The 27934-nt window shown below is 35.6% G+C and overlaps 1 protein-coding gene across 10 annotated transcripts in view; it reads right to left on the bottom strand.

The window, feature by feature from the left end:
* LOC150107158 (small G protein signaling modulator 1-like) overlaps window positions 1-27934 on the bottom strand; it is a 568327-nt gene that overhangs the window by 267297 nt on the left and 273096 nt on the right. For all 10 annotated transcript variants that reach the window (XM_090391669.1, XM_090391666.1, XM_090391674.1 and 7 more), the window contains one exon: window positions 2481-2695. In XM_090391669.1, coding sequence (XP_090247795.1) covers window positions 2481-2695 — 215 coding nt within the window. The remainder of the gene's footprint in view (window positions 1-2480; window positions 2696-27934) is intronic.

Genomic DNA, 27934 nt, shown 5'->3' with positions numbered 1-27934 from the left:
ATCCAACATTCATTCTCCATTTCACTTTTAATTTCTTTAAAGCAAAGATGATATACCCTTGTGAAGTGATCACTCAGTAATTAAATCATTGATGTCTAGATTCTTGTTATGCTTCTTGGAGAAGCATACCAAGAGAAGAATAAAATATATTGTAATTGTCTTTCATTAAAATCTCTGCCTTCTTTTTATTTTATACTAAAGCTTAAAATAGTTACAGGCAATTATTAACACATCCAAATGACAACTATGAAAGAACTAACAGCAAGAAACCTTGTATCATGTTCAAATGATAGTCTCGCTTTCCAGTCTCTTGCCAAAGCCAGTGGCCATAACTTTTATCCCTTGTTTCTGCCTTCTTGGCATTTGGATGGTTCTTGTGCACTTATCCATTGAACAAGCCAATAGCACATCTTCATATTCACTTCCAGTTATTTCACTGACTATCTGCTAAGTAAAGTCCTTATGGCATTCCAAACATGTGACATGCAAAGACTCACTATAATTTTTGCCAGATAGAGGTCAAGAGAATCATGTTGAAAGTGAATACAAAAACCAACAAACAAAGAATCATAATATATGGACTAATATCTCAACATCCCATCCCATAACTGTATTCGTTTTGCTTCTCCCTTTTATCAACCTTTATTCTGATGATGGTCCCTGTTAGTAATCAGTCACTGCATTATCTCCACCCTGGGTGATCACTTTCAAGGATGTGATCACTCAAATCAGTAATTGAACTAATTTTTTCTGTTTCTATCATATCCCTACTACAAGCATTCATTAAATTTATCCTTTCCTAATCATTGTTCCCTTACTTACTAATAAAATAAAACCTCTTTGGGATTTTCTGTGGCTTACTTAGCTTATTTCCTTTCATAATCTAATTTTGCATTCATTACTATGATGGTTATTCTTCTTGTCTATGATTTATATTGCTTATGAGCTTGTAATCACATTTCTCTTTATATTCCTTCCATATTTACATTTCTTTGTTTGCACTTCCTGCTTAACACCACCACTCATCCATTTAACCCCCATGTGATTATTGTCCTTACCTTAGTGTGACACTGCTTCCATCCATACGCCTTTCAATTTTCCATGTCCATCCTTTTCTTGCAGTTTCTTATACCATGCACTGCTTCAAGCTGCCTCCTGAACTTGTTGGATTCATTCAGTGCAGAACTACAACTCTGCAGTAGTTATATAGATAATCCTTAACTGAAAATTTTGTCATGCTTAGCAACCTTCCAGGTCAATATTTTGTAATCACTTTCCCAAATCAGTCAGAAAACACTACCCATAGTTATGGATACAGACAAATCATCTGATGCTATCACCAGATCCAGCACTTTCAAACTCTGTGTCTGCTCCATTATAAACTGTCTTCAGTAATGATTTCCCAGTATTTACATAAATTGCATTTCCTTCTCTCCATGTCTCCTTTTGTTCATCCAATCTAGGTGCTTATAGTTAAATTATCCTGTAATAATTACCTGCTCTGTGCTAATGTGAGAGCAACAGAAGACACAGGTATCTACATCCTCTATCATGCTTCCTGGTCAAAAGCAGCAGTCAATTGTATAGTTTGTTCTGTTGCTTTTATTTTACACCAGACAGCCTCAAATGCAATGCATTTGAGGATCTGGTGTAAAGTAAAAAATCCTATGACTCTGCCTTGGCAGAACTTCTGCGCTTGTTGGATGAAATTCTTTCTATTATCAATAATACCCTATCTCTTCAATTCTGTAATCCCTATCCTACCTGAAAATGCAGTAACTCTTCCATTCTACTTCTATAGATATATCTTCCTCTTCCTGCTCCTCAATCAACCATCCTAGTGCTAATATTTTTGGCCAAGTCGAATTATGCAGTGCACAAAACTCCTCACCCTTATTTCTGACACTTCTGGCATCAATAAAGGTGAACCACAATATGCCCTTCAGTCCAAAGGAAACCCTTATATCTTTTAATGATTGTCTCATTCAGATTAGAGACATGGGAAACTATATTCAGTATTCCTTGATTTTTTCCATTATCACACTCATGCACTGCAACAGTGCCTGCACAAATGCTTAGTTACATTCTGCCTCAAATAACTCAAGTACTTCTGATTTTGTAATTTTATTCTCTTGAACACTTTCTCCAGACAACTGAAGTACAATCTATTATAGTCATACAAGTCCTTTCATCCAACACATTTCCAGTCCACATTCATATGTAGATGGTGAATTTCATTATCTATCATACTAGATTGTGAAGTTCACAAAAGAAAAAAAAAACTGAATCTAGCAAATAAATTTTAGCAGAGATCAATTCCCCACATTTAATTTAATTAAAATTCTAAAAATGATTCTGAAAATATACACTCAATAAAATATTGAACATACCACTTTGCTGATAATGAAAGTCTAAAAAGAGATAACAAAACAATATGACACTTTTTAAGGTAATTACAAAGTAAAAGATGATTTTCTTACTTCTTTTCTAATGCTAGGCTGTACACCACCAAAATAAGTCTTTCTATAAACTTCTGCAGAATCAGTTATCCTATCATTCACATTAATTTTTTCCCACATTTCTGCTGTTACTCCTGATGAAGCATCAGAGGGTTCTTCTGAAGAAATAATCACAGAATTTACTAATCCTGATAAATGAGTGCGAACTGTTTGAAGATGACGACAGTGAGCTAGCCCTAAAAAAAAAAAAATATATATATATATATATATATATATATATATATATATTAGATTATATATATAATCTAAAAACACATAGTAGTTAATATCATACATGTAATTAATTAATAAGGCAGTCAGAGGCCTATTGGTTAAACACTCTCTCTAACCAATAGGCAGCATGCAGTTCGCATTACACATGGGTATGGATGTTTTTGATTGTCTTCAGGTAGGTAGATGAATTTTCACCGATTCTGCTGTCCAGCTTATTAGAAGCCTAAACTGGCTTAAAAGTTCCTGATTTCTAGATAAGGGTTTACAGACCATATAAATAATAAATGAAAAAATACAAAATATATGTGTATATATGTATAAAAAATTAATAAAAATAGAAAAATCGCTTAGCCCACCCATATATATAATCTATAATGTACTATAGATTTACAATCTTTCAGGGGTGGAAGCCACATAAAAATATAGAACTGCAAAATCCTTTTTATGCTGAATAATCATTTCACCATCATCATCATCAAATTCCTGCCATGTACCCTCAAGGGGTGTACAGGATATGATAGTACTACATGAAAAAAAATGACATCATTATTAATTTCCTATCTACAATTTTCCCCAAATCAGTCTGTTACTTGTCAAGACTCCAACATTATTACATCTTATATTTCTATCTTCTAAGGCACTTTGTACCGTATCAATCCACCTATATCTTGGTCTTCCTCCGGGATGTTTTCCTGCCAACCTGGCAGAGAACACTTGTTTTGCTAATCTTTCCTCGCCCATTCTGTTTAAGTGACCATACCACCTGAGATTAGCTCTGCTAATGCATTCCTGGATGCTGACAATGTCAAGTTCTTTCCTAATATCCTCATTTTTAATATGATATTGCCATTGATGCCATCTGTTCACGCCTATAATCTTTCTCAGGACTCTCATATCTGTGGTCTCTAGTCTTTGGTCAAGTGTTTTACTTCTGACCCAGCTCTCAGATCCATAAGTTAAAACTGGTTTGAACACTGTCTTGTATACAGACAATTTACTGTTCCGACTAATTTCTCTCTTATTCCATATGAATTTATTCAATTGACTTCCCACCATACCAGCTTTGCTGATTCTGTTGTCTATTTCTATATTTAATTTACCATCTTCAGTAAAAATCGTGCCTAAATAGCTGAAATGTTTTACTTGTTCCACAGGTTCTCCATTCACAACACAGTTGACATTTTCAATGATTCTGCCTATTTTCATTGTCTTTGTCTTTTTATTGCTGACTTTCATACCATATCTATTACAACAGCTATTCAATTTAGTCAGAGAATCTTGCAGACTTGTAGCGGATTTATTTAGAAGTATAACATCATCCGCATAAAGCAAAGTGCTGACATTAACATCTTCAATCTTGATATCATGTTTAATACCACTTTCCTTCATAATGTGATCCATATAGATAATGAATAACAGAGGGGATAATGTACATCCTTGTCTCACACCAGATTTAACATTAAACCATCTTCCTGTACTTCCTTCAATTCTAACTGCTGACTTACAACTCAAATAAAGACTAAGTATTGCTTGATATAATGCCCCATTGACCCCATATAACTGCAGCATATTGAATAGCTTCTCTCTTGGCACCTTGTCATATGCCTTTTCCAAATCAACAAAACTTAAATACAGATCTATGTTATATTCCCATGCTTTTTCGACTATTTGTTGTAAAGTGAAGATCTGATCCTGACAGCCTCTATTTGGCCTGAATCCAGCTTGTTCTTCACCAAGCTTTTCTTCCACAATTTTTCTCAACCGTTTCTCAAGTATACTTGCATAGATCTTGCCAGGAACACTCAGTAGGGAAATACCTCTGTAATTCTCACATTGTTTTATTTCCCTTTTTATATATGGGTACTATGAGAGCTCTACTCCAATCATCGGGAATTTGTCCCTCTGTCCAGGCTTTCTGAACTATGCAGTGCAGCCACTGTAAGACTCTTATACCACCATACTTCAGCATTTCTGGTCGAATATCATCTACTCCTGCTGCCTTTCCACATTTCAAGCCTTTGATGGCTTTTTCTACTTCAAGTATGGATATGTATTCCTGACTGCATGCCTGGTCAGTGTTTTTTACCACTGTGCTGTCATCACTGCTTGTAATCATTTCACATAACATAAAAAAAAAAATAAGAAAATAAATATTAATACTACTGTCATCTCCTATGTATAATTAATATGAGAAGTCTGAATCCTTAAAAAAGAAAAAAAAAAATTCTTTTCAAATACATTTAAAGCTTTTAATTAAAGCTCAAAAAAGTTTCTACTTTAATTTCTGTGAATGTCAACCCAGTAACAATAGCAAGATATTCTCAGTAATGATTAGAATAGACTATAACAGTCTATTTTCACTGAATGTCATGATGGATGGCTTGCTCTTATAGCTAATGCACCAATGCAGAGTGTATGTGTTCTATCACCTTAGTGACCCACTCCCAATTACTAATCCCATCCACAGCTTTACTAACAATAGTATGCTTCATTCTTCCTACTTATTCGACAAACTCTGCAGTGCTTATACATCCCAAGCTTCCTTCAAGGTTACTATAATGCAGTCATACCTTTTTTCTCACAAAAATGATTCACCTACCCTTTCCCTTAGTAATATATAAATCACCAGACAGGATAAGATCTCATTTCTTGGATGAACATTAATCTCCAACCTTTAAAAAATTAGGCACTTTCTACTCAAGATGCTACTTTTCACTTATTCAGCTACTAACTGTACAAATTCCAAATCTGCCCATCCTTAGAATGCTGTTCACATATTTGGGAGAGGGGGGGTTGCACTCAAAATATGTCTAATACTGTTCAGAGGTGAGTGATCTGGCTGATAGATGATTTTTCCCTCATTTCAACCACTATCCAATAGACACTGTTTCAGCTCTTCTTTTCTACAGGTATTCCCATTCACTGAAATGGCAACCATTATTCCTTCACTTTCTGTTGGACCTATTAAAATATGAGCACCAGCAGCTGCCTAGTATCCCTTCACATTACAACTGCAAGCATGCTGGACCTACCTCTTTCTCATTTATTCTATCTATCTCTATCCTCTGGAACAGTCTTGTTCAAGACGTTTCCTATTATAGCAACAATGGTTATAATAGGTACATGTATCCCTTGTGTATGGGATCAATATCTATCTATCTATCTATATATATATATATATATAAATCTAGTTCCACATGGCTTAGATGCTTGACAAGAGAGAAAGAGGACCAACTGTGTTCTTCAAGATGTTGATTTTCATTAAATTTCAGAAACCTTGAATTTCTGGATGTAACTTCTCTAAACAATATAATCCATCTTGGTTTGGTGCCAAAGCACTTAATACTCTTTAGTTATCTAGAAAACAAGATCCAAATTACATTTTTTTGCTTCTTGACTTCTTTGATGTATTCTGTCATGAAAAGTTTCTCTGAATCTATTTGTATTTTATTTCCTAAGTGGCCAGTTTGTTCTATGTAACAGTATCACATGAGAAGCAGATTTTGTAAACACAGGCTTTTTTAATATCAGAATGTGGAGAGGTGGACATAGAAGTACAGATACCTTGTGTAGGTAAGGAGTGAAAGATTTTTTTTAGTTCACGATTTCAATATTGTGACTAGTCTATACATCACGGATTTCTTTTCTTTCCCATACAGAATGACCCAGAAATTGGGAAACCTATTATCTTCAAATCCTTGAATTCAGAGAATAATAATCCCAATGCAATAAATCACTTTTTATTGCATTAGGCAGGTCTGCCTGGCCGAGTGGTTAGCGTATTCACTCTCCAGCCAAAAAGCTGTGGGTTCGAATCCTGCCGTGGGCATGAATGTTTGTGATTGTCTGTGGAAATACTAGTGGTGATGGTCGGCAGCAGATGGCGCTGGTGTAGTTGTGGTGAAGACAGAGTTGAAGAGCAGGTGCCCTCCCTCGATGAGTCTTTGGACTCCCTGGAGGTGTCATGTAATAATAATAATAATAATATCTCGCACAAACAGTATTGCTATGCACATATCATTTTTTGTTAACTATTTAGTTATTTTATTCTGTTAACACTCTTTAGCTATTGTAACTAGCTGGTGGTATAAAAGACTTACAGTGGCTACACTGGATAGTTCAGATAGCCTGGACAGAGGGACGAATTCCCGATGATTGGAGTAGAGCTCTAATAGTGCCCATATAAAAAAGGGAAATAAAACTGAATGTGAGAATTACAGAGTATTTCCCTACTGAGTGTTCCTGGCAAGATCTACGCAAGTATACTTGAGAAACGGTTGAGAAGAATTGTGGAAGAAAAGCTTGGTGAAGAACAAGTTGGATTCAGGCCAAATAGAGGCTGTCAGGATCAGATCTTCACTTTACGACAAATAGTTGAGAAAGCATGGGAATATAACAAAGATCTGTATTTAAGTTTTGTCGATCTGGAAAAGGCATATAACAAGGTGCCAAGAGAGAGAAGCTATTCAGTACTCTACAGTTATATGGTGTCAATGGGGCATTATATCAAGCAATACTTAGTCTTTATTTGAGTTGCAAGTCAGCAGTTAGAATTGAAGGAAGTACAGGAAGATGGTTTAATGTTAAATCTGGTGTGAGACAAGGATGTACATTATCCCCTCTGTTATTCATTATCTATATGGATCACATTATGAAGGAAAGTGGTATTAAACATGATATCAAAATTGGAGATGTTAATGTTAGCACTTTGCTTTATGCGGATGATGTTATACTTCTAAATAAATCCGCTACAAGTCTGCAAGATTCTCTGACTAAATTGAATAGCTGCTGTAATAGATATGGTATGAAGGTCAGCAATAAAAAGACAAAGACAATGAAAATAGGCAGAATCATTGAAAATGTCAACTGTGTTGTGAATGGAGAACCTGTGGAACAAGTAAAACATTTCAGCTATTTAGGCACGATTTTTACTGAAGATGGTAAATTAAATATAGAAATAGACAACAGAATCAGCAAAGCTGGTATGGTGGGAAGTCAATTGAATAAATTCATATGGAATAAGAGAGAAATTAGTCGGAACAGTAAATTGTCTGTATACAAGACAGTGTTCAAACCAGTTTTAACTTATGGATCTGAGAGCTGGGTCAGAAGTAAAACACTTGACCAAAGACTAGAGACCACAGATATGAGAGTCCTGAGAAAGATTATAGGCACGAACAGATGGCATCAATGGCAATATCATATTAAAAACGTGGTTAGGAAAGAGCTTGACATTGGCAGCATCCAGGAATGTGTCAGCAGAATTAATCTCAGGTGGTATGATCACTTAAACAGAATGAGCGAGGAAAGTTAGCAAAACAAGTGTTCTCTGCCAGGTTGGCAGGAAAACAACCCTGAGGAAGACCAAGATATAGATGGATTGATACGGTACAAAGTGCCTTAGAAGATAGAAATATAAGATCTGATAATGTTGGAGTCTTGACAAGTAACAGACTGATTTGGAGGAAAATTGTAGATAGGAAGTAGAAAGTATTTTTAACTTGGGTATAATTATGTTAAAGATACCAAGCAATTTTAAACTTGGTTTTACTCCATTTTTCCCAAGTGAGCAAACAGACAAAATGTCAAGTTTGCGCCTGCAATTGATGCAAGACTAGCTGATCCCACAGGTAGTGCAAGACCAAGGCAACTTGTGGCTAAAGGTGGAGCAAACTCTGATCACTAATCTTAATATTTACCCTTAATGCCAAAATTACCTGTGGGATCAGCTAGTCATAATTATACCCAAGTTAAAAATACTTTCTACTTCCTATCTACAATTTTCCTCCAAATCAGTCTGTGACTTGTCAAGACTCCAACATTATCAGATCTTATATTTCTATCTTCTAAGGCACTTTGTACCGTATCAATCCATATTGTTAACTTGGGTATAATTATATTAAAGATACCAAGCAATTTTAAACTTGGTTTTACTCCATTTTTCCCAAGTGAGCAAACAGACAAAATGTCAAGTTTGCGCCTGCAATTGATGCAAGACTAACTGATCCCACAGGTAGTGCAAGACCAAGGCAACTCGTGGTAAAGGTGGAGCAAGATCTGATCACTAATCTTAATATTTACCTTTAATGCCAAAATTACCTGTGGGATCAGGTAATGACCTGATCCCACAGGTAGGATACCTGTGGGATCAGCTAGTCTTGCATCAATTGCAGGCGCAAACTTGACATTTTGTCTGTTTGCTCACTTGGGAAAAATGGAGTAAAACCAAGTTTAAAATTGCTTGGTATCTTGTAGATAGGAAGTTAGTAATGATGTAAATTTTTCATGTAGTACTATCATATCCTGTACACCCCTTGAGGGTACATGTCAGGAATTTGATGATGATGATGATAATTTATGTATTTTATCTCCTGAAAAATTCTGTTCTGTAGCTGTTCTCTTTTTCTTTTCTGCCTTTACTGTTTCTCATATGTTCCTTGATATCCTTGTTAAAGTAAACAAAGATGAAACAAAGGTTATCCTTTTCCATATACATAAAACCTATCATGACAGGAAGATTTTTAAATGCCGCTTCACGCCACCATCTATTGCAAAAGATAGGAATAATTAAAACTTTACGAGACAGAGCATACATTATATCAAGCACATCAATTAAAAGCAATGAAGAACTGCACTACCCCAAATAGAATCTTGTATTTAATTGTTTTGAACCAAGATGATCAGAAAAATTCTTAATACATCTCCTGCAACTCCCCTACTTAAGATTTCAAGAATGCAATCGCGTTACCTTACATCAAGAATGTCACAGAACAAAGTGGCTGTGTTGCTCCGTGAGCACAACGTTAACGTGACTTTTTTACCTTTACAAAAAATATCAAGATTCCTACATCCACCAAAACCTCCACATCACCCACGAAAAAAACCAGGGATTTATGAGATTCATTGCTCATGTGACATTTGTTATGTAGGGCAGACAGGAAGGTCAGGAGAGATCCACATGCCTGAACAAAAAGATGTCAAAAAATGAAGAGAGCATAAATCGGGCCTGGCATTCCAAATAACTACTACTGGCAATCAGGTACAAACAAAAATGTCATCTATTAATCGTAACTATTTTACAAGAATATTTTGAAGAAGCCTCGCAAATGCTTAGGATCCCTACACAATGTCATAAAAATCAAGGCTTAATATTACATCAAGTATGGTCTAATTTCATCAAAAATTTAACTGCCACGGACCTATGATATAACTCGTGTGATACCACAGAACGTGATAGCAACAACCAGCAATGTTCCAACATGCATATTGTAACGAATTTACCATTGTATTCAGGTTTATGAATTATATGTTACAATTGTGAAGTTAGCAAAAACATCTAATATGTGTAATTAATTGTTAATTGACATTTTTTGTGTAAAACTTTATATGCTAGTACCTCTGATGATATTAGTCTTATGACTTATGAAACTTGGTGGATTTTAATTGCTTATTTTTATTAAACTCTTTATTTACATAATAATGTGGTCTCAATACCAAAAACTTCCCACAGAGATACTTCTGTCAACCTCTAGTTTGCAATCCTTTCATCCTTCCTCTCCCTTCCTTTAATTTTTTTTCCCTTTTATCCCTTCTGTTTTCTCCTCCTTTCCATTTTCTTGAGCCCTTTCAGTGTTATATTTCTTGCCTTTGAGATCTCATGATCTTAAGGACCAATACCAAATCTTGTATACATGCTTGTTTTGATTAGTTGTTCAACTTTGTAAGAGTGTTAACTGGACTGCTACTCTTCTGTTAAGCCCCCCTTTTTTTTTTTGTAGAAATTCATGCATGGATTTTAAATAGCTTCCTACTAGCTTTATGAGGCAATGGAATGATAGTTTGACTGCTGACTTTTTTCCTCCATATTTATTGATGAGCAGATTCAGGGGTGCAAATTTTCAATACACCTGGTGAAGGTATTACCACCTGGACAAGGAGATTTTTTTGGTATCCAGACTAATAAGAATTTTCAGATGTCTTAGTGAAAGATTAAATGAAGTGTACAGGGCAGTTCATGGTCTAGTGACAAGTGATTTTACTTGGTCTATACAAGAGTTGGAGGAGAAGACCGATGCCTGGAGCACAACTTTATCTTTAGGTGATGTTATCATGGTGTCATCTAGATGTGAGACAAGTGGAAGCATAGAAGAATAATAGTTGTGCCAATAATTTTAGTAAGGAACCAGAAGTCCTCTGTCATTTGAGCAGTAAAAAAGTTTGCTGCATTTAGCCCTTTCAAAGTTTGATTTCAATTTGTTTATTTATTAATTATAGTTTTTATGGATGTTGGAAGCTGTACAAGAGACTAAGTACAAAAATGGAGTTTGAGTCTTGAGCCATTTGCATTATACTGAATAATTATCATGGACTGCCTTGGTGCCTGCTGAGAAACAGGGATTGTTGGATAGTAGTGAGGAGTTTATGCAAAATGAGGATTAAAGGCTCTCATTCCAGTGAAACAGTAATTGGTCAATGAAAAAAAAAAAAGATGTAGAAATTGCAATTTGTATTGCACAGTGAATAAAGGACACAGGCTGAGATTCCCTCTCTGATGGATGAATGTCCATCTGCAGAATATGTGGACAGATTATGTGCAAAGATACCAAGAGAAACATGATAGCTTTTAATTTTTTTTGGAGATGGATAAGAGAAGGGATTTTTTGGGAGAATGATAAATGTTATCTGGCATTCTGGTTGGTTTGCAGACGGAGAATTTGTGTTAGATCATTACTAAAAGCAAATACTTCAGCATATCTTCTAGCTGATCTGTAAAGTTAGAGAAAGGAGACCAGTTTGAATGATGAACGTTTAAGTTTCCAAGGAAGATGATCTCACTCTCTGGGAAATTGGTCTGTAAATATTAGTCTTCAGGAGATAAGTATCAAAAAAAGTCAGCTGATATCAAAATTAGGAGAGCAGTACAAGTAACCTCTGGTATGGAATATCATATCAAACAATTTGCACATGTACTTCCCTCTTTACTCCTGAATGTATGATATGAATTTCAGGAAGAGAAGGAACTGTACAAGATGATGGAAGAAATTTGAATAGATTTGGTGTGAATCATATGAATTGCATTACTCTCCCTTCTAGCTCCTGCTGGTAATACAAGATTAAGGAAGAAAGATGAATGTGAAAAAAGCAGAAACATGAGATAGGAGATATTGAAGAAGGCATATGAATGAAAAGAGGGAGGAGAGCAACATGTGACCAGCGTAAACAGTAAAAGATAAGAATTATAGAAATAGGAATGCAAGATGGACATGTAGACATGACATAAGAAGAGTGATGATGCTGGAAGCAGTAGTAAATGTGTGCACGAGAATAGTCAACCTAAGAATGGAATGGCCAGGATAGAGAAGTAGTTGGAACTGGGGAAACCATGCAACAGGTGGTGATAAAGAGAAGGCTTAAGTCAGGTGTAGAGAAGTTAAAAGATGTGATTCAAGTAACACTGATTACAGATCCAAATATTGATAGTGTTTCTTTACAAATGCCAGGGATGTCAGAAATAAGGGAGATGAAACTGTATTACCGAATGAGTTCAGTTGGTTGAAAACTGTTTGTGTAAGTGAATATGTTGGATAAGGATGATATCTGGAGGGAACAAAAATGGAGAGGCATGATCATTTTGGTTAGGATAGAATGAACAATAAAGGATTGAAGTGCTGGTGATAGAATGTAGTTGCCTGTCAAAAAGTCAAGAAAAATGAATTTCTTAATTTATTCCTTAGGAAGTATGTAATAAAAGAATAGGATAAAAAATCTTGGATGAGACCAAAGAATTATAGTACATTAGTATGAAAGAGGTGCTGAATCTACTAACAGTATGACAAAGTGATTACGCATAACCGACTTAGTGGCCAGTCATATGTAAATCCCTGTTAAAAGGCAGGTAATTATGCAAAGCTCATGAGATACCTTGGAACAGCAGCATGAATGAAGAATTATGTGGGGAAAAAAAAAACATTACTTAGACAGAGATAATAGGGATATTTAAAACCAGCATTATCTAAATATACTCTAAAGGACTGGAGGTCAGACAGAATGCATGTAAAATGGATGAATGGTGAAATGAAGCTTTTTTTTAATTAATTTCACCATATAATTTCTAATCTAGCCAAAATAATCCCAGAAGGTTTTTCCAACATGTAGCCAGTAGAAGAAAGAATGAACATGGGTTCAAGAAAATAGTGTAAGAAAGACCAGTGATGAGTGAGTAGGATTGATGTGAGGAATTATAAATGTGATGTTGATAAGGCATAAGGACTCAATGACATGGCTTTCCATATTTTAAGGTAATGTTTCAATGAGTAGTAACATGCTTGAGGTACTTTAACAAGCGTACACGAAAGAAAGGATACTTGTGTAGAGGCTTAAGTGCTGTGAGGACATTACGTTGGAGGTTTAATGGATTTTTTACAACACTCAAAAAGAATTAAAATAGAATTTAATACTTCCTATATTTCGTCCTAGTCACTAGGACATCTACAGGGATTACAAAAAAATTAATGTAACATGCACACAAAAACTTACAATAGTAAGCCCAACCACGTGGGTGACACTAAAGTCCTATCTAGGTGGAGCGCCCTCTAAGGGCGGTCGTAGGTGGCCTGGAATGTAAGGTGGGACCTCTGGTGATGAGTGTTTCCCAAATCTTCGGAAGCTTAATGCAACCGTATTTATTTAGATTTGGTTGGTTTCTGAGAGCTGCTGCTGCTTCTAAGAAAAGTCTCTCTTTCTTGAATTTGCTGTGGTGGAGCATGGTGGTTTTCTTCCATGATACTCTGTGGGTAGTGTCCAACACATGGTCAGCCAAGCCTGAATGGCCATAGTTGTGTTTAACGATGTACGACTTGTGTTTCCCCCCCCCCAGGCGGATGGATGCTGATCTGCCTGTATGTCCAGAGTAGGCAAAGTTTACAGGAACAGGGTACTTTGTAAACTCCAGGCAGAGAGAAAGGAGGGAGCTGATCTTTCGTAGACTGGATAAGGGTAGCAAGTTTGCGTGGCACTTCACATCCGTGGCACTTCGGAAAAAATAGCCAAGATACTAAAAAAGTATAACCTACACACAGCATATAAGCCCTACTGCAAACTTGCTACCCTTATCCGGTCTACGAAAGATCAGCTCCCTCCCCTCTCTCTCTCTCTCTGCCTGCAGTTTACAAAGTACCCTGTTAAGCAGTAGGGCTTATAACTGCAAACTTGCTACCCTTATCCAGTCTATGAAAGATCAGCTTCCTCCTCTCTCTCTGCCTGGAGTTTACAAAGTACCCTGTTAAGCGGTAGGGCTTATATGCTGTGTGTAGGTTATACTTTTTTAGTATCTTGGCTATTTTTTCTGAAGTGCCATGGATGTGAAGTGCCACGCAAACTTGCTACCCTTATCAGGTCTACGAAAGATCAGCTCCCTCCCCTCTCTCTCTCTCTGCCTGGAGTTTACAAAGTACCCTGTTCCTGTAAACTTGCATACTTTGGACAGACAGGCAGATCAGCATCCATCCGCCTGGGGGAACACAAGTCGTACATCGTTAAACACAACTATGGCCATTCAGGCTTGGCTGACCACGTGTTGGACACTACCCACAGAGTATCATGGAAGAAAACCACCATGCTCCACCACAGCAAATTCAAGAAAGAGAGACTTTTCTTAGAAGCAGCAGCAGCTCTCAGAAACCAACCAAATCTAAATAAACACGGTTGCATTAAGCTTCCGAAGATTTGGGAAACACTCATCACCAGAGGTCCCACCTTACATTCCAGGCCACCTACGACCGCCCTTAGAGGGCGCTCCACCTAGATAGGACTTTAGTGTCACCCACGTGGTTGGGCTTACTATTGTAAGTTTTTGTGTGCATGTTACATTAATTGTTTTTGTAATCCCCGTAGATGTCCTAGTGACTAGGACGAAATATAGGAAGTATTAAATTCTATTTTAATTCTTTTTGAATGTTGTAAAAAATCCATTAAACCTCCAACATAAGAAAGAATGGATACTTTAACAAGAGCATTTCAACAAGGAGGTTCCTATTTCACAAAGGACTATGAATTAAAATTGTAGGCCAGTCTATGCATCTGGAGTTGTACAAAGACATTTATTTATATATATAAGTTGTTGGTGACTAAATCTAGGACTAAACTGATGACAGCAGGATTCTCTCTGAGACCCAGCATGATTCGTAATGGTGAAATCATATTTTTGCAATTTACTTTCATATACAATTTATTTGCATGTATAGTAGTATATTACGCTGCAATTACTTTTACTAGCCTCACTGTTACACCGGATTGTGGTTGTTTTGCATTTGTAACAAACTTTGTGTTGTATGCTCTGAAGATGCTGGATATAATACCAGCGAAATATTAGCTTTTAAGTTAATAAATAGTTATTTTCTTAATCATCTATGTTCATATCAAACTGTGAAATCTATTACAAAAAAAAACAAACATTTAAATGTCAAAGTCTAATGTGACGGATGGGCCTGCTTTTGAGAACAAGTTTATCAAAACGTGGTGTAATATCAGAAATGGCCACTCTAAGTTCTTCAGCAATATTTAGTCTTGAACAATACTTTGACTTCATAGCTGCCAAAGCAGAAAAGCCTTTCTCACATAAATAAGTTGTTGCAAAAGGAATAAGGATCTTCAATGCTTTTTGGTTCAAAGTTGGGAATTTCTTGCCAATATGTATCCAGAACTCTGACAAAGATAATTCCTTAAATTTACTTTTCAGTGAAGCATCACTAGTGAGATCGACGAGTTGTTCTTGCTCATTTACATTCAGAGATGATGGCCCAGGTGCATTTTCAAATGGGTTTTAAATCCAATAAACTTCATCAAATTCATCACAAAAGTATTTTTCGGCAGTGGCCGCTGCAGAACTATCAACACTGCCTCTGGCACATGTGTTTTATAAGTGCGAGTGAAGAAAATAATTTATAGTTATTTTGAAATTCATTAAACCTGTATCATCAAAAGTTTTTCTTTCTGTATTTTTATTTGTTTATTTTTAAAACTGATTTAGGGAAATTTTAATTTTTATCTGTAGGAAAGAATGCCTCGTCCTCCTTTCAAGCTATTCGTGCCCCCCCCCCCCACTCGGGGTCACATCCCACAGTTCGAGAACCAATGCTCTAAGATATTCTCACCAATCTTATGCTCTGCATCCTTCATGAACTTTAAAACCTTACTTTCTGTTATGCTATACTTGCAGCCTCACCTCTCCTCCCATTCACAAAGTCTATATAAGTCCACTTACAAGGCCACAACATTCATTTTATTCCTCATAGTTCTTCCCAACATTGCATAATCTACAAACAATTGTTTTAATTAAAATTAAAAGAAACACACACATATTAACCATAGTGAAAATTATTTAATTGTAAATATTTCACCCTAAGTATCTTAGGACATCATCAGTACAGTAGTTTAAAACAATAATAATCCTATTATTGTTTTAAACTACTGTACTGATGATGTCCTAAGATACTTAGGATGAAATATTTACAATTAAATAATTTTCACTGTGGTTAATACGTGTGTTTCTTTTAATTATGATCACACCACAGGTTTCGTTATTTAAAAAAAAAAAAAAATTGTTTGCAGATTAAACTGTGTATCCTTATCACCATTCAAGCTCTTCCCAATATCATTCACATATAAATTAAACAGTAATGGCTCCAAAAAACATACCCATGGGGCATTCCACTAGTGACTTTCCTCTTCTGGGATATCACATCAGTATACACAACTTATCGATAACTATCAAAGAGCCAATCTCCAATCTAGTGCACTAATCTACTATCCAACTTCATCTAGTCCAGTTTAATTACCAGCATGTCATGTCACAATCTATCAAAGGCCTCAATAAAATCTAAATATAGCATTGTATATATGTATCTTTTTATTCCAAAGCTCCTATCATAGTAAGTAGATTGCTAAACCCCGATCTTCCTTTAACAAACCCATGCTGTCCATCAAAGAGAATGTTATTGTCAACAAATTCTGAATCCTGATCCTAACTGGCTTCTCTAACACCTTCACAACAACTCTAGAAAAACAGATTGGCCTGTAGTTCAAAGCATTAGTCTTTTGAATTACAGGCATAAAATATTCTGCTTCATAAAATCCCTTTATGAAGCAGAATAATTTTGCCCTCTTTTCCCTCCTTCAAAATTTTGGCAAATCTGTCTTCAGCAAAAGATTTGTGTTAAACAGGTATGTCAGTGCTGTTGTTAATTCCCTGGAATATTCACTCAAGGCACATTGTGATATACCATCAAATACTACACATCAAGTTTACTTACAATTCCTCACATACCTCCTAATCACTCACTATCAGTGTCTCTTCCTTACCCCAATACACTCAAGTTCTGTATGATATTACTTTCAAGAGTAATCAGTTAACTTTATGAATTGCTCATTTAGCATCCCTACTATATCCTTCTCAGTGGTTATTATTCTATAATTCTCTCCAATCAGTATCATCCTTCCATAATTATTCTTTCTTCTAATGGTAGTCACAATCGAAAAAAAGCTCTCTAAGAGTTCTTTTGATAATAAGATAACTGATGCACATACTGCACTTTTGCTACCCTTACCAATTAAGTTACCTTTGTTTCTGATCCTCCTAGCATTCATGTACAGACATAATAATCTACCTGTACAAGGAATACAAGGAGAAAGCAAGATAGGTAACAACGTAATAACACAATTAGTAAGGGTAGCAAAAATTCAGTATGTGCATCAGTTATCTTATCATCAGTTATCAAAAGAAATCCTAGAGAGCTTTTATTCGATTTATCTGAGGTCTCAATCAACCTACAATCTGAGGTCTTAACATACTGACCAAGGCAACAAACTGAGAGCTCAGATTGTAGGCATTAGTGAGACCTGGCTATAAGAATCAGACATACTAAATGGTATTGAGTGTAAATGGTGCAGTTTTTTAGCAAGGATAGAGAATATAGGAGAGAAGGGGGATGCACTGCTAATAATATCAGATGACTTGAATCCAGTTATAGTTGAGACCCATGGCAGTATTACTACTAACAGTATTTCATGTAGCAGTGAGTTTGAAACCATCTGGTGTGAGGTGGAATCTAACAAAATCAATTACATAGTGGGATGTTATTAAAGAACTGGTGGATGACGTGATGATGAAATGCATCATCAAACAGAAAAGATGATCACGAAAAGAGTAATCATAATAGGAGACTTTAATTATCAAAATATTGATTAGCAGCAGAATATCATGAGAAGAATGAAAATGAATTTATTGAGCTGTTGCAGAACAACTTCCTCAAGCAACATGTGACAAAAGGCACTCGAGGTCAAAGAGTGTTATATTTGATTAGAGTGTCACAGGGCATTTCGATTAAAGATGTAACTATTCTGCCTCCAATTGGTGACAGTGATCATGTGGTACTCACTTGGGAAGTGACTAAGTTTATTATGAAAGTTCCATTCAGAAAAGGTTTACATGCTGAACTACAAAGCAGGAAATTATGACCAACTGAGGAGTATGCTGAGTTCATTGGAATGGGATCGGATGGTGGATGGGAAGTGGTTAAACAATACTTAAATGATGCAATGTCAGAATATGTCCCAAGAGTTTGAAGAATAAATAGGGTAGGAGTCAAATGGATGTGTAATCTTATTAAGCAAGAGACTCATAAGAAAAGGATGATGTGGAAGGAATATCGTGTGCATTAAAAAAATTATAAAAGCATGCTAGAATAGTCACACAGAAAGCATGAGTATGAAAAGAAATTGCCTGTGCGTGCTAAAGACCACCCGCAAGAATTCTATTGATATGCTGCAAGTAAAAGAAACAAAGAATATGAAAGAATAACTCTTCTAAATGCATATGGTGTGAGGGTAACAGATGCAGAAGAAGGTGATCAACTAATGAGTGTCCATTTTGTTAAAATTTATCAACCTGGTATATGCAACATTAAGCTCACTGCTACCTCTTCACTGGATGAAGAACTCATATGTATGAGGACAAGGTATTAGAGCTGTTGCATAAACTGAATAAGAATTCAGCAATAGGAACTAATGGGATATCATCACGTGTGCTAAAAGGAGAGTATTCAGCTGAACTGGCTACTCCTCTGGCCTGGCTGTTTAATATGAGTCTATAAAGAACAAGGAAGATTCTGAAGGAATGGAAGGAATGGTAATTCCATTGCACAAGGGTGGTGCAAAGATGTAACGTATCCAACTATCGATCAATTAGTATCTCAGGAGTAGCGGTGAAGATTTTGGAAAATTGGTTAAGGTTTGCATTGAATCTCTACTTTGCAATGAGCAACATCCGTTTACTAAGGGAAAGTCATGTTTTAGCAACTTGCTCACATTCTATAACAATGTTACCATTGAACTAGACAAGGGGAATGGATACACCATGATACTTTTGGATTTCGCTAAGACTTTTGGCAGAATACAGCATGATAGACTGTTGCATAAATTAGAGAATAGGGTGTTTGGATTACAGAATATTAGCATGGATAAGAGGATGGCTGACTGATTTGACAGATATCAAAAAGTGGTATATGGGGAATGTGAATCTGCAAGATTTAAGTTAGCCAGTAATGTGTCACAAGGATCAGTGCTTGGTCCACTGTTATTTAATCTGTACATTAATGATATTGGGAAGGATTTGACAAGTAACATACAGCTATATGCTGATGATGCAAAGATAGGTAGGGTAATCAGGAATGCTGCAGATATGCAGTACTTGCAGAATGATTCGAATAGGCTGGAATTGTGGGCAAGGGAAAATGGATGTCAGTTCAATGTCAGTAAATGTAAAGTCATTCACTTTGGCATGATTAGATATCTAATGTTGTATTATATTGGTGGGATTATACTAGAAGAAACTAATGAGAATAGGGATCTTGGAGTGTTAGTATATAGTAAGTTGAAATTCAGGGGCCATGTAGCAAAGATTGCAAATACAACTCAAAAGATAATTGCAATGCTGAAATGAACGTTCAACGTAAAGATAAGGATGTCATTTTGCCTCTTTACAAGGTCGTAATAAGACCTTACTTGGACCATTGTGCACTGTTGTGATTCTGATATAGTGGAGAGATTGCAAAGGAGAGTGTCAGAAATGTTATCAAGATTGGATTGTTGAATGTTGATTATGAACACAGATTGAGAATTTGTAGATTGCAGACACTAGCAAACAGAAGAAACAGGAATGATATAATTGAGACTTACAAACTTCTGAAAGGGTCATACAGGATTTTACTTAATTTTTCAATTTATGGAAGGTGGAGAAAGGACAAGAGGGCATCCTTGGAAGCTGAGAATGAATGCCGCTAAAAAGGGGGTGAGGGCTAGATTTTTTCTCTCATAGGGTGGTGCATGATTGGAATGGATTGTCATTGGATGTTGTGAATTCAAGAATAAGTATGATAACTGATGTGTGTAGTATGTGGCCTCCCTTGATGAGTTCCCTGACTCTCTGGAGGTGTCTTGTGATAATAATACTCCTTATGCAAGTGACTATTATGGCCACTCATCTTGTACCACCTCGACATTGTTTTCTTTTTCAAACTGCATTCTTCACTTCTTATTTTATTCATTTCACATCTGTCTCATTTGACCTCTTGACCTCGGGAATGCATTCAGACGTTGTCTCTGCTATGCCAGACAGTTCCTAAATGGGTCCCAAGCAGCAGTGAACTTCTATCCAATTTTTCATTCCATGATGAATTGGATATCTACCAGCTGTCTCCTAAGCTTGTCATAATCACCAGCATTATAGTTCCACATATACAGGGGTATCTTGCTAATCCGAACTAAAAAACCGTGCTCGTTCAGATTAGCGAATTTTCCCCAAGAGACAACAATAACTAGAGTTTAAGACAAAAATCAGATTCTAATGGTACATCAATTTAATTCTGTAAATGAATGAAGTAAGTGATAGAAAAAAAAAAGCTACTGTGCTGTAATGTAAAACTTAAAAAATAATACAGTACACAAGTTTATTTTGGTAAAAAATTTAGTTTGTATGTACCTGTATTGTTCAGGATTCTGATTTAGTAAAATTGCATAGTTCTGTACATAACTTAATTTGCGTAAAAAATATCACTTTCTTGTACACAACACAAAAAAAAATTTCACAAAATAGCACAAAGTTTTTTATTATTTATAAAAAAGTCACCGATTTTCTTTTGCTTCTTGGAAGCTAAACTTTTTTTCGAATGCTTCTCAGAGCTGCATTAGCAATAAAATTTTAGGGAATGGCGTATATCATTCTGCTTAGCCCATTCTATACACATATTAAAACTGTCAACTGCCTGTTCATGTTTTACTTTTTTTTCTTCGAGTTCTTTATCGTCATCATTGTCTTCTAATTCATTCTGCATCATCATATTTATAATTTCAGCATCTGATTTGATTTCGAATTCTTTTGGTTCTACCTGTAATCCATTCCGTAACATCTGTTTGTGAAATTTCAACATCTGGATTTATATTTTTTACCAAATTATACACGTTTTGAATTTCCTCTTTTGGTGTATCACCGAAGTTATCTTGGTAAATTCTTGAAGGGCACAGTATTTTCCATGATGCTCAAATTGCTTTAGGTTCGACGGCTTCCCAAGCAAATGTGAACACACAATAAATCAAAATAGGCCTACAGTATAACCGAGTTCTTTATCGTCATCATTGTCTTCTAATTCATTCTGCATCATCATATTTATAATTTCAGCATCTGATTTGATTTCGAATTCTTTTGGTTCTACCTGTAATCCATTCCGTAACATCTGTTTGTGAAATTTCAACATCTGGATTTATATTTTTTACCAAATTATACACGTTTTGAATTTCCTCTTTTGGTGTATCACCGAAGTTATCTTGGTAAATTCTTGAAGGGCACAGTTTTTTCCATGATGCTCAAATTGCTTTAGGTTCGACGGCTTCCCAAGCAAATGTGAACACACAATAAATCAAAATAGGCCTACAGTATAACCGTACAATCGACAGTATGAAAAAATACTGTATTGTAATAATAATAAAATAAATAATAACAGTTAAAATAATAATTATCAAAAAAAATAACAGTACACAAAATAATAATACGTATTAAATAAAACTTTTTTTGTTTCAAACCGCAGTTCGGATTACTGGAGGGTTTGGACTAAAGAGGTTCGGATTAGTGAGATACCACTGTACTCCTTTCTTACAGAAGTCCTCATATGGCTGACCACCACTGCCCAAGTAATCATTTCAGGGTCACTTTCAGCAACTGGAGGGAGATTTAACACCTAATTTACAATAATGTCCTCTGATGAAATAATCAAATCCAAGACCCATAATCCTCATTACCCTCTGCTACATACTACTAAGGCAGCTATCGCTCAAAACTCAAGAAATTCATTCTCGTTCCCCCAAATACTGTCTCTTAATTTCAATTTATACTACCATAATTAAAATCACCCTTTTCTTATTGTACATACCATAATTTATCTGTACATTTCCTTCTCACTGCCCTCCACATTACACCCAACTAGATATTTCATTCTGTTTACCTCCACCTCACACCATGCTGCTTCAAAACCTCTGCCACTGTTTGCTCCTTTCATCTCCACAATAGATGGGATAATTTCTCTGCTGCTATTAAAAGCACTCCTCCTCCCTTTAAATTAGTACAGAAACATAAGCTAGAATATCTATCTTCAATAGATCTTATCATTCATTTATTATCTTCCAAAATTCTATCAAAGAAAGTTAAAATAGAAATGTACATCAGACCTATTTAGGGTCTGATGACCTAAATAGAGCAGCAGAGTAAACAGAAACCTAGAGCATAACAAGATGTAAATGCTTTACTGATCTTTAAAAATAAAATCTTCAGAAAAATCTTTATACCTGAAAAAAACAACAACAACAGATAAATGGAAATCAAGAACTACATGGACTCTATAGATCCCCACTTCTATGTGATGAAATCAGAGCTTGCAGATGAGATGACTTGGACATGTGGAAAAATTGATGAGCAGAGAATGGCTAAACAAGCATTCATAATGCTGCCTGATGGAAAGTAAAGTAGAAGAAGATGACAGCAATGTTGGACAGATAACAGCCAAAAAATACTTTGATGAGATGGGAATTCTGGACTGGAAGAACTCAAGACAGAAAAGAGTGGAAGAAGTTGGTATTTGCAACAAAGAGCCTTTGAAGTTCAGCAAGCTAAAGAAGGAGAAACAATAGTATATTATTTTCTTCCTTTTTTTTTTTTTTAATATATATAACATTTATATATATTTATAAAGTTTAAGAAGTGCATTCAGGTGCAGACTTAATTGTTTGCTTACTTGGGATTAGGAGTAAAATAACCAAGTTTATAAAATTACTTGGTAACCCTAATATATATATATATATATATATGTATATGAAGGAGATATGATAGGAGCATGTCTATTTGCTAGGCATCAGCAAATTATGCATAGGCCCATAGTATCCTGAAAGAGGAAAGTGAGTATGTAATTAAATTGGGTAGTTTGCAGATGATACAAAGTTGGGAAGATATATGAGGAGCATAGGGAACAGATTGTGTGGCTCTAGAAGATTAAATAACAATGACTGAATGGGCACGTGAGGACTACTATTTCAATGCTGTGAAGGCTTTGAAATTTGGAAAGCAAAGATGGGATGAAGTGCATATATATTGGTGAGATATCTTGAGAGAGGAAGGGGAGATGAGGGACCTGGAGATGACAGGTGTCATGGCAAGAAAACACTAACATGTAGAATTATAGATGTTATTGTTACATTACATAAGGCCTTGATCAGGCTACATATGGAATAATGCATGCAGATATAGTGACCTGGTTTTAGAGAGAGAAAGATATTTTCTAAACTGTACAGACAAGAGTATCTGCCAAGGTGATGTTGGATCTCTAGAATATTAAAATATAAAGACAGATTGAGGGGGGGGGGATTAGATATTATTTGCAAAGCCTGATTGATAAGATTAGTAGAAGTGATATGTTACAAACATAAGTTGGTGAAGGGTTTTTATCTTGATTAATGTGGAAGAGATTTTTTCATAGAGCTGGAGGGAGAGGTAGAACAAGAAACTATTCCTAGAAATTACCTAAGGAGGTTGTGAGCAAGGGAGGGATGAACAGGGATTTTGCACAGAAAGCAAATGACTGGTGAAATTCATTGCTTGACATTGCTGTGAATGCAGAAGTAAACAAGTTTCTATATGCTTGAAGAGCATGCCATACTAATTTGGCTTACAATGAGTATATCAGTCCATGGAGTTTTAATGATGATAAAAATAATAATGAAACATAATTAATGCTGAGGCAACCATGAATAACATCATGATATGAGCTGTGTCTATGATCATTGTGTATATGTGTGTTTTCAAAGGAGAAACAACCTGAGTTTCCATGAGAATAAACAAGAAACTTGGATACGATAACGGTTATTTTCAAATAAGCAGTATGATAATTTAGACCAACAGCACACTGAAAAAGTTTAAGTAAAAAAAAAAAAAAAAAAAAAAACAATTTAGCCCAGCCTCTGTACTACTGCACGAGAGAGAGAGAAGACAGTGAAACGTTTAAAGCTGATAAACATAAAGCATAAAAAAAATAAATAAAATAAAAGTAAGGATAATTACTACAAATCATAAGACAGTTCTCAGCATCATTATGAGAATTCGTGATCACCTATTTTCTAGAATGAAGTTCCAGGTAAATTAATGGATCCGTTGAAAACAGATTTATTTATTTAGTTTACAATTTAATACTGGAAGCAATAAATTTTTTACCACCTTTACTAGTTCCAGCATTATATATTCACAATTCCTGGATTTTAGTGAGTGCTGTTATTCTTTTAGAATCAGTATTATCCAGGTTTCCATGAAGTCACATAACTCATCATGGGAGCCCAAACTCTCTAGACACCATAATATACTTGTCACACTTTGCCTTTAACACATTCAATAGTTAACACAATCACTAACCACTCTAGCATGGCAATCCACTGACCAAAAATCTACTTTTCCTTTCTTTATCCATGTGATGCTTATAAAGCTTTCAGGCATTACTACTGATTTCCCCACAACTTATTAACCTGTGCAATATTTCTCCTACAATCTGACAGGTTCCTTTTACCCATCCTCATGTCTCAATGATATTGAGAAAGGGCTGGGGACGGAATTTTACTAATGGCAGCAGAAGTGCAATCAGCAAAAGTATGTTCACAGCAGGAAGGAGAGTTGAGGTAAACAGTATTGTTATTATTATTATTATTCAGGCCTCCATGGAGTCAAAAGTCTCATCATGGGAGGTCCTTCCTAAGAAACACAAAGTCTATCAAGACTCATCGAGGGGAGGTCCCCTCGATGAGTGTTGATAGACTGTTGGTCTATCAACACTCATACTCATGACTGTTGGTCAAGAAATGTTCACAGAAGTCTCTACAGAAGAGACAACTCAACTCCCCAAAACTACCAGAAGCCAATCCTCAGAACTACTAACTAGAGCTCAGCTCTGATACTGTGGTAGAGAAGAAAAGAAGGGGATACAACTACATAAAGGTCGAGCAAAAGCAGACAGAGAGGAACAAACAACTATTCATAAGAAGAAAGCATATGAGATGCACTATTCTCTAAGGAAACAAACTACAAGTTCACTTGTCAGTCAGAACATTAGATATTCTCAAGATAAGAAGAGCATACTGTTCCATGATTTCCTAATACAGAAGGCTAACAAATGAGCTGTTCTATAAGGAATATTTTAGACTTGTCTCTCAGAGCAGATAAAGAATTTGGTATCCAACTCAACACTAGTGTGTAGAGAGAGATTCTTCTCTCTCTCTGCTCAAAAAGCTATTCTCACACCTAAGAGCTAATATCCTTTCTGAACAATAATTCATCAAACATGTATGGCCCAAGTTACTGACAAATATCGAGTTTTGTAAACAAATAATCAAGTAGGACTTTAAATGATGCTAGAATCTCATGCTATAGGAAGTAAATAATTATGTGTTCATTGAACAGGAAAACGTTACTGTTTAAATTGAATAAATAACTATTTCTTATTTGATAGAAAGCTAGCTGTTATACACTATCCTTTTGCAAATATTGTGTTAATTATCATTAAATTGATGTTATAGCCATTGTGTCAGTTCTGAATTCTAAACAGTCACACCTCAACACCCACTATTTAAAGAAAGGTAACCCTCTTTTATGATAATCAGAAGACAGACCCATTTCCAACCACAAGCTGATATCCCATCCAATCCCACAGTTGTATTTGTTTTCAGATTCTGCAATATACCAAGTACTTCCAATTCTTCGATCTCTGTTCTCGCATAAGTCCCTGTTGTCTCTGATATAACAATATCTTTACTTAGATGATATACCTTTGCAAAATGATCACTCAGTACCCCAAAAATTTAGCCTGCGTCAGTTACCTCTCTACCATCTGCACTCATTAAAGTTATCCTTACATAGTTATTCTTCCCCATAAAAAAATTATTTGCTTATGCTTCTTTTCTCATTTATTCTTACAATTATCTTTTTTGGCTTTGGATCTCTTGCTTTTTTTTTTTCCTTTCATAGTGAAGAATTTATGGAGACACAACACACGTGTTAGAATAATTACTTTACTTAACATTAAGAAAGTAACAATCAACGTTTTGACCTCTGTATTGAGGTCATCATCAGGAAAACATACATATGTACAAGATACAAGCTACATGATGCTGCACTATACAGAAGTAAAATGAATCTAAATGTTTGTTAATCATTTATCCTAGCCTGACCTCTGGTGAGAAAAAAAAAAGGGAACTACATTGAACAATTTCTAAAGTCCTTTCGTATTGAGATTTTCTTCTGTCTGGCATTATTCTGGTTGTTATATGGGTTGAAGATGGTCCTCCCACACTCTTGGAATAATTAATCCATCATTTTTGTTCAGATTTGGATGATGTTTTAGCATTTCACAAGCTTCTTGAATTTCCTTTCAAACCAGGTTTTGGTGCAGTGTAGGGACTTAGTGCCTTTCCAGTCAATTCTGTGGCATGTTTGGAGAGAATGGAGGCCTGTCTTACCATAGTGAAGGTATTTAATGTGGCATTTGTGTTCATCTTTTCTGATTGCGATGGTGCGTCCCATTTCCCCTATGTAAGGTAGGTTACAAAATTCATGTACCTGTAGCCTACCTTACATAGGGGAAATGGGACGCACCATCGTGGGCAAGGTATGGAAGAGGATCATTGGAGGAGCTAAGTAGATCCTCCAATGATGGGGAGATCGCAAATACCTTGGCATTTCATTTTCAAAATATAAATAAACTAGAGATGAAAATAGCAAAGACAATCAAATATCAAAACATGCTTGACAGCAGAAAAACGCTGCAAATTCCCCAAAATATAAAAACAAATTATTCTGGGATGCATTTACAATCTCTGAATTGAGAGATGCCTTGGAGAGACTAGATATAAATAAATCATGTAGACCAGATAACATACAAGGAATTATGATCAAGCATCTTCCTCTCCTAGCCTAAAACAAGAAAAATCTTCAAAAGACTGGAAGACAGCCATAATCATACCAATTTTGAAGCTTAACAAACCTCAAGATCAAATAGGAAGTTATCGACCAATTTCATTGACTTCAATTCCAGGCAAATTGATGGGAAAAAAATGATACTCTGACGTTTGAATTACTATCTAAAAAATAATAATATACTACCACATTTTTAGGCTGCCTTCAGAAGAAATCACTCAACAAATGATCAACTTTTCTATTTAACCCAGTCAATTCAAGATAACTTTCAGAATGAACCTACCAAATCCACCAATGAAGCTTTTATAGATTTTAGCAATGCCTTTGACAAGGTGAGGAGGCAGAAACTCTTTTCCAAACTTTGTCATACTGGAATAGAAGGGAAAGTTCTAAACTGGATTTATGACTTTCTAAGAAACAGGACAACGCAAGTTAGAATAAGCAATACCTTTTCCAAGAAAGTGAAAATAAGCCAGGGACTCCCTCAAGGCAGCATTTTGAGCCCACTCCTTTTTTCCATCTACTTAAATGACTTAGACAAAAATATAAATAATGAAACAAAGATAGCTATGTTTGGTGGTCCTATTCTCAGTTCACAACAACTTAGAAACAGCAGGTCACTTAAACAAAGCTGTTGAAAGTTTATCTTCAT

This window comes from Typopeltis vanoorti, chromosome 4 (genome assembly GCF_054136105.1).
Source record: "Typopeltis vanoorti isolate ZY-2024b chromosome 4, IOZ_Tvanoo_1.0, whole genome shotgun sequence".
In the NCBI taxonomy this organism is placed as follows: Eukaryota; Metazoa; Arthropoda; class Arachnida; order Uropygi; family Thelyphonidae; genus Typopeltis; species Typopeltis vanoorti.
Note: the sequence above shows the minus strand (reverse complement) of the source record. Positions and strands in the feature narration are given on the sequence as shown.